This window comes from Conger conger, chromosome 16 (genome assembly GCF_963514075.1).
Source record: "Conger conger chromosome 16, fConCon1.1, whole genome shotgun sequence".
Classification (NCBI taxonomy): domain Eukaryota; kingdom Metazoa; phylum Chordata; class Actinopteri; order Anguilliformes; family Congridae; genus Conger; species Conger conger.
Window position 1 is genome coordinate 1,361,012 of NC_083775.1, and position 9,019 is coordinate 1,370,030.

Consider the following 9,019-nt stretch of genomic DNA (forward strand, 5'->3'; position numbering starts at 1 on the left):
CTGCCCTGAAGAGATTTTTTGCGATGTCATTGACTGATGTTTTGGGGGTTTTCTTCACAGCAAAAACCAAGAGTAGACATTCAGACCTATTTATTGTTTAACCAATCAATCTAACAGGACACATCTGGGCAACAAGAAACACCTGTCTGTCACATGTTCCAATACCTTTGCTCACCTAAAAATTGGGTGGTCTGACAAAATATTTTCTAATTTGTTGAACAAATGTATCCATCCATCCATCCATTATCTTAACCCGCTTATCCTGAACAGTGTCGCAGGGGGGCTGGAGCCTATCCCAGCATACATTGGGCGAAAGGCAGAAATACACCCTGGACAGGTCGCCAGTCCATCGCAGGGCACATGCACCATTCACTCACACACTCACACCTACGGGCAATTTAGACTCTCCAATCAGCCCAACCTGCATGTCTTTGGACTGTGGGAGGAAACCGGAGTACCCAGAGGAAACCCACGCAAACACGGGGAGAACAGGCAAACTCCACACAGAAGAGGCCCCGGCCGACGGGGATTTGAACCCAGGACCTCCTTGCTGTGAGGCGTTATCAAATCTAGATAAAAAATAATATAAATAAAGAAAACAGGAAATAAAAGCTGAAAAATGGAGGAATTGACCGCGCTGTTCCAGTGCTTCCGGAGGGGACTGTAGGTAAACATTTTGGGTCGGCTACTTACCTACATAAACAGAAATTAATTTCCAAAAAAATGAAAAAAGAAAAAAGAAAGAAAAAGAAGTTAATCCAATTAAACAGCAGGGGGTACTGTTGTACCATACAATTCACACTGACTGGAAGACCGGTAGACGCTGAGCTTGATTGTCCAAATAAAATACCCACACATTGCTAAAAATATTTGTACATAAATACAGTGTAGGTATTGTACATTACACCTACCAACACCATACCCTTTCTCCTGAGTCTGGCAATTATGTCTATGTATTACTGCCACAAAACTGTTTGACTTCATACTTTCTGTTATTTTTCATTGAAATAGCGCAGCAACGTGAATTTAGCGGCAATGGCCGTGTTTGACTCTCGGTGCCTTAATTAATGTTAATAATATTTTACAAAAATAACGGAGAATTGTTTGTGCCTAAAAAGCCAAAGGAGAGAACACGTCGATATTTTTGTATTGTGTATGGCGACACAATAAAGTATATTTAAACATGTTTAAACGCCACCAATGATTACAGATCCATAGCGTATAGGGCCAACTAGCATAACGAACATTTTAACCGTTATGTAGGCCAACAGGTTGTGTCTATGTTGATGGCCTATTCAGTCGCCATGCATGGATGCGTGTCTACTGAGACAAACGCGGCCTTTGCCAGAAGCGAAGCGGTTCACAGAACAAAACCACGGACTGCATCGACAGAGGCGCTCATTGTCCGGGCTATAATGCTGGGGGGTAGGGGGACGCTCAGGTACTGCGCCACGCCTAGCTGCAGCGGGGTCAGAACAAGAGCCCCCCGGAGACGGCCTTGGGCACTATCCCCTTATCGAATCAATCTCTCACCCACCGGGGTCGAGCACCAAACTACGGCCCAGGTACATCGCCATTCAAATGCGCACACGCCGACTTGTAGGCGGCTATCCAGCTAAGAGCCATAGAAGCGAACGATATCGGAGTCATATGTTAAGTACCTAAAAGTTCTTCACGACTTAATCGCTGCTCATTTTGGTTAACAATTTGAGGGGCCCGACATCTGCCAAGTCTGCGCTTTCCAGGAATTTTAAGTACAGTAATATTGGACTTCATTTAAACAAGAAAGTGAAAAAAAAAAACATAGGCTACAAATCGAGAATAATAATTCGGCTGTGTATTTGGAATAAGAAACACTTTTCTGTGCAGTTGTTACTTGTTTGTTGAACGACATTTCAAAGAGATTTTAGAATCTCACATCAGTAACAACAATAATAAACCCCCTCAAAGTGAAGCTAAATTCGGAGTCGGGCGTCTGGCGGCAGGGCGGGTTATGCGGAGGCTTCGCGGAGGGAGGCGGCATATAGACTGTTTAGCCTTCGGGGCAAGTAAGGGAAAAAAAAAAAACTTGCCAGAGCCAATGGGAGCAGAGCATCCACCCCAACGCTCTATAATTAAGAGTTCAACTTGGATGAGTTGTGCCACAGTGCTGCAGAATCGCCGAGAGAATTAGACGGGCACGGTCTCCAAGGATTTACGCTCCACACAGGCAAATTCCTTCTGCATTTGCCGCGTTATTCTTCCTGAAGTTACATTTTCCGAAACCGAGAAGAGCTTCTTGTGCTATATTTCGTTGGACGTTCCTGCTTCCAGCGGGCGGGCGACGTACGATGAGCGCACCGACTTTCGAGAAGAAGATAACGAACATTTTATCCGAGCTCCCCGGCCCTATGAGCTGCCACTCCGCAGCGAAAGACTCTCCGACTCTGCCGGAGTCCTCCGCGACGGACATGGGTTACTACAGCGGACAGACGGCGCACGGCCAGCACGAATACTACCACGGCCAGTCCTACTCGCAGCCCATAAACCCCTACCCGTATCACCAGTTTAATCTGAACGGGATGGGGGGCGCGGGGGCCTACCCCACCAAATCAGAATACCCCTTCTCCCACTCGTACAGACAATATGGACATTACAACAGGGACCTCCAGACGCCACCTCAGGACCTAGGTAAGACGCCAAAAGCCGCGCGCGCAACTTGTGGAGCGTTTGACAACCTTGGATTTTCATACGGTGTTTTATTTCAACGCTGCCATGTTTAAATCGCACACTTCTGCTAATTCAGATTTAAATGCGTATTATATTTACGATTATCGGATACAGGCGTTGAATCGCGTGAAGAACTCGCACACAATTGCAAGAGGAAAGTCTGCCTTTTTAAAGACGTGATAACGAATGCAGATACATAGTACATCGACATATAGGTTAGTTCTGCTATTCTTCTTGGGCGGCTAGTAATATATTCTCCCTCGTCGTCCCGTCCAGGAAATAAATGTACGTGTGAACGCACCGTTTTAAAACATCTTCCAACAATGCGGCTTATGTCTTAAGTGTGAGTTTTCCCCCACTAAATCTTGTTTCGTTAAACCTAATGTTGGCAAGCATGCAGCTCAGAGTTGGGATACTTCGGAGTAAAACCAGGAGCGCTACAGCCTGTTGCTCGTCAGATTCCACGGTTCGATATGGGATGAAACGTATTTAAAATCTGTTTTGGATTGCGGTTAACAATTCAGTTTCTCCCTTTTCGTATTTATTTATGAATTTATTTATTTTTTGCTACACACCATTCAAATAACATTTATTAATGTAAAAATATAGAATCTTTCTGAGTGTCAATTCTGCGCCAAAACTCGAAAATAATAATGTGAAAGAGAATGGTTTGTTCAAAGTCTTGTACTCATATCCATCGATAACTACGAAATCGTTGACGATTGAGTCATACAACACAGTGTACATATTTTTAAATATTATTTATCTGTTCTGCGACAAAATGACTAATTTACAATTCATATATTAAGACGATCGTTGTGAAAATCTTTATAAAACTTACTATCAAAAGAAAGGGTTCGTTGTATTGTGGTGTAAGTCAGTAATGCTTGTGCACGTTAAAAAGTTGAAGTTTATTAATCCGCAATAAGGGATAAAACTATGCTTTACAATATTTTACATGATACATTATTTTACATCTGTAAAAACCAAATATTAGAACAAATAGAAAAATAGTAATAATTATTATTATACTTAAATAAAACAAATTGATATAAATCCTTTACAGCTAAATTAATGGTCAGAAAGAGCCGCTTCGCCAGGGGTACGTACCCGAAGGTCCAGCGCATATCAGATATCATATCTGCACGTTAGCATGGACACCGATTTACCTGGACATAGTATCCTAACAACGTCCTATATGTGACTAAAGTATATAGTATATAAACACCAAAAGTATTTTTAAATGTTTGTGTGTGTGTGTGTGTGTGTGCTGGTCGGATATACATGTATAGCCAATGGATATAAAAATTGTATTTGCAAAATTATAGGTTAAACGCGAATCCTAATAAACGCATACGCATGTCATATTTCTTATGTGTTTATTCTGTTTAATTTCAGTCAAAGAAGAACCAGAGCCCGAAGTGCGCATGGTAAACGGGAAGCCGAAGAAAATCCGCAAGCCCCGCACCATTTACTCCAGCTACCAGCTCGCCGCGCTGCAGAGGCGGTTCCAGAAGGCGCAGTACCTGGCCCTCCCGGAGCGAGCCGAGCTGGCGGCGCAGCTGGGCCTGACGCAAACGCAGGTGAGCTCTTTCACAGCCTACGTGTTACAGTGGGGGGACGAAAGGCTATTGCCAACCACTAAATCGGTTATACATACGATAAAATAGGCTAGATATCGTAGCCACAGAATATTTTACAAGAGTGTGTTGACTTCTCCTACTAATAATCAGGCATATACACACAAATAGCACGGACACATACACAAGCACGCAGGGGTTGTAGCAGGGCAGTTGTAAAACGCCTGCATTGTGCATGTAAATGCCTGTTTGTTTAGCAATCTATTGTTTCATGTGCCCCCCCCAAGTTGTGATAAATATTGAAAATTGTTCCAGTAAAAAGCCATATAGCGTGCCACGTTTACTGTGGACACTAAAATGGAGTAAAATGTTTGTGCAAAAATCGGCCAATTTGGCTCAGTCGGAGAGGATAAAGATATGCAGATCACAGTAACAATAATGGATTAATCATTTCAATTTGAAAAGCATTGTTACAATATGCATTCTCATCTACCTTCTAATGGTAGGCTATGCATAATTAGTCAAAGCGTCTGCTTACAGCTGGTATAGTTATATACGCATACCCGAACTAAAACGGCTTAGTAATTTGAAGACGTAAAATATTGAATTATACACCAAATAAATGCGGATGATTATGTAAACTGGATGCTTTAATTCGGTCATTTATGATGACATCAGTTCTTGGTGTGTTTAGCAATCAGAAAATTACTGTACCGCATAGGCCAAAGAAGGGCTGACGGATTTTAAACGAGACCGTCCTCACAGATGATGGTGATTTTATTGTCCCGCTGCCAATCACATGACCAAGTCGTTGGAGTTCCAGCATTTTGTGACGTGTGGGCAACCCGCAAGTGCCCTATCACGCAATAAAATTTAATAATACGCCATTATGCATTTCCATTGATTGGAGGATAGATAAAATAAATACATGCAAAGTGTAATTTAGGTAAGTTGACTCTGAGCTCCTAAATAATGCGTTTTTCTCTTGACACACAGGTCAAGATTTGGTTTCAGAACCGGCGGTCCAAGTTCAAGAAGCTGTACAAGAACGGAGAGGTGCCGCTGGACCACAGCCCGAACGCCAGCGACTCCATGGCCTGCAACTCCCCGCCGTCCCCGGCGGTCTGGGACAGTGCTGCCCACAGCAACCCCGCCGGCAGGGGGCAGCTCCCGCAGCCGCCGCTCAGCTCTTCGCCCTCCTACATGGAAGATTACAGCAGTCACTGGTACCAGCAAGGGCCCCATTTACAGCACCCGGGCGCCGTACACCACACCCCGCCGGCCCAGAGCGTGGGGGCGGTGTATTAATGCGCAAAGACTTGTTTATATGTCTCAAAAGGGAAAAGACTTTTCACACGCAACTGTTTTTCATCATGATAGTATTCCACCCAAGCAATCGACTTCAAAAAGAAGAAAATAAAATAATGCAGAAAATAAAAATTATTATTAATAATAAATAAGCTGACTCCGGGATACACTTAAATGCAAGATGCTGTTCTGCTTCGGACGTGATCGAGGCGCCAGGACAGCGTCACTACATGTTCCTACTGTGTACTTTGCTTCGTTACCTTAGGCCTACCAAAAAGTGATATTTACTAGCATTTAAAACTTAAAAATGTAAAAAATATATATATTTTTGTATATGTCGAACCTGTCATCGCTAGTGTGCAAAGTGTCAGTTACTGCAAATTTCATAGATTTCGAATTTTGAATACATTGACAACTTAGGTTTGGCAATATTTGCATCGAGTATTATCCATGGAGTTGCAGTAATTTATATATTTGTCAAATGACATGTATTTAGACATATATAAAATAGTTTCTTTGATTTTCGAAAAAATTGATTTTGGAAAATACACGATGTTTGCTTAAGGGTTATATCACTAGGCTTGTTACGTGCTCTGTCGTGTTTTTCTTAAATTATTAATGACTGTTGTTTTATTATGTTCGTTGTTTTATGTCTAATTGTAGGAATGAAAATGTCTTCTTGCAATAACTCAGTAAAACTGGTAGATCAAAGAGGAAAAATACATATTTCAAACTACAGGTTGCCTACTTGTATAACCCATGGTAAATATAGGTAGAGTGGAAACCAGTATGTGCTATATAAACTCAGGTCATTATTTATATATTTTGTAAAAAAAACCAAACAAAAAAAGTTTAAATCTGTAAATAGAGCTTTGTTTTGTATGAAACGTAAACCACTAAATACACATTCGCTTTTTAATTGCAACCTTTGGTGCTTGAACCTTTAAAATAACTCCTGAAATTATTTGTAACTATAGAATGTATTATTCTGTTAATGAGTGAATAAATTGTGTAGAAATTAACCCTTGAGTGTATATGTGAGTGTGTGTGTGTATGTGTGTGTGTGTGTGTTTGTGTGTGTCTGTGTGTGTGTGAGTGTGTGTGTGTGTGTGTATATATGTGTGTGTGTGTGTGTGTTTGTGTGTGCGTGACTGAGTGTGTGTGTGTGTATATATATATATGTGAGTGTGTGTGTGTGTTTGTGTGTGCGTGTCTGTGTGTGTCTGTGTGTGTGAGTGTGTGTATATATGTGAGTGTGTGTGTGTGTGAGTGAGTGTGTGTGTGTGTGTGTGTGAGTGTGTGTGTGTGTGTGTGTGTGTGTGTGTGTGTGTGTGTGCATTGTCCACGTCCCCATGCCGAGTCAGCAGAAAATACGCAATATTGAGGTTCGTCATCTTGAAGTCCTAATTCTTTCTATCAAGACTAAATTGTATAAAACAAAGAGTCCTCAGAAATCACCAACAGTATTTACGTGTTAGCTAAGTATCTGGTATGGCCATTATTGCGTTCTGTAAATTATATAATGGTGAATAACCACAATTTTAAAGAAAGAATGTTGATTCAACACAATTTATTCTTCATCTGCCTCTTTCCAGAAGTTGGAACCAATTAGCCAACTTATCTAATGTGGAAATCAGTAATAATGAGACACCAGTCCCGTTTATGAGAAAAACAGATTTCGCACGTCTACTGAAATGCCTATGGCCTAAGTGACTTTGTAAACAGTAGCATAAAGTAGCCTAATGCTCATATAACATTCTGGAAATGTAATTTTAAACCACATGTAGCCTACGTGGTAAGGTAGCAAGCAGTCAATTCATTGTCAGTGAAGCAATACGGTTTATGCCACGCCAGGAAAAACACATATTTGGAAGTTTTGCTAATAGTGGAGGAACAGGAATATTTTAAGCATATACAAAAGATTGCGTGAGAGGTAACGCACAGGAGGTGCCGGCAGCGATGGGCAGGAAGGGGTTAAGTCTTTTGGCGTAGCCCGACTGGGCGGCCTCCCTCTCAGCCAGATGCGGCCCGGAGCGGCCCGGCTATGGTTTGAGGGCTGCGTGCAAACCGGCTGTAGGAGGCGACAGGCAAGCAGACATGCTGGAGTCACTGGGTTTTAATAGTATTCTGCTGCCAGATAACAAGGAAGAACACAACAGAGCGGGTGAGAGAGGGAGGAGGGAGAGAGAGACAGAGAGAGAGAGAGAGACCAAGAGAAAGACGGAGGAGAGAGAGAGAGAAAGGAGGGTGAAGTCTCTGCTGGAGATGTTCTCTTGCCTCGGGACACGCACAATGCTTCAGGCGCACACATACCAAACAAGAGGCGCAACAAAAAAAAAGAAGAAAAGAGGAGGGGACGGGAGGAGGGGGGGGGAAAAAGGTTGAAAGCTGACAGGATTTCAGGAAGAACACGCCGTACTTTAACCCTCGGAGCGCCAGCCGCTCTTTCAGACTCCGCAGGCCGCGTCCGAGGTCTCCAGAGCGGGCGCGCGCCGCGGCCACCTCGGCGAAAACAGAGCGGCTTCCATGGCGACGGCACAAACCTCGCCCCGAGCCCGCCCGCGGTCCCGCGCCAGGCTGTAAAAGCAGAACGCGGAAACAGTGTGTGTACATTGGCGCAGACGCGCCGGAGACCGGGACGTTTTGGTGGTGCGTTGCCATGGGCATTGGTGCGTTGCCATGGGCTTTGGAAACCCTGATGACATGTTAACTGCGCAGCACTTTGAGGTGGTGAAGGCGAGCAGCGCAGCCCGGCTTTGGGGAGTCAGGCCCCGACGCCTGCGGAAAACATGGGTTTGATCTAAGGAACCCTTTCAGGGCCAAACAAAAATATCCTCGGTCTTCCCAAAATATCTACACACTTTTCAACAGGAATAGATTCATCTTTCTCTGTTTATTCAAATTTAAATTGATTAATATTTCTTTGGCCCTTTGGCTAGATCAAAACATATTAGCATCCCCTTTTCTTCATAACAAGCATAAAATTTGATTATATAAATTATTATGCATCTCTGGTCCAAAGTCAATGAATCAACGATATACCTTTATGTAATAAACTCATATGAGGTTAACACATGAATTCTTTGTATTTGCAGTCATGCAGGAAATGGTGAGGTCATCAGGCAGGAATCCGATTGGTGGTTAACGCTGCTCACTCTCCACCAGAGTGCAAGATAAATGAAACATTAAAAATAAAACCTGCTCAATATTCAGACGTAAATTATCTAAATTTAACTGACCTTTGTGCACAACTCAGGGCTGGGTACACAAGCAGCATCGGAGAAGCCCTGTGAGTCTCAGTCAGAGAGGCCCTGTGAGTCTCAGTCAGAGAAGCCCTGTGAGTCTCAGTCAGAGAAGCCCTGTGAGTCTCAGTCAGAGAAGCCCTGTGAGTCTCAGTCAGAGAAGCGCTGTGAGTCTCAGTC

The 9,019-nt window shown here is 43.1% G+C and overlaps 1 protein-coding gene across 1 annotated transcript; it reads left to right on the forward strand.

Annotated features, from left to right (window-relative positions):
• Nucleotides 1-2,157: 2,157 nt before the first annotated feature.
• On the forward strand, nt 2,158-6,619 carry dlx3b (distal-less homeobox 3b). Its single transcript, XM_061224463.1, has 3 exons — nt 2,158-2,670; nt 4,108-4,292; nt 5,286-6,619. Exons 1-3 carry the CDS (start codon nt 2,331-2,333, stop codon nt 5,595-5,597), a joined length of 837 nt encoding a protein of 278 aa, XP_061080447.1. The 5' UTR covers nt 2,158-2,330; the 3' UTR covers nt 5,598-6,619.
• Nucleotides 6,620-9,019: the final 2,400 nt, after the last annotated feature.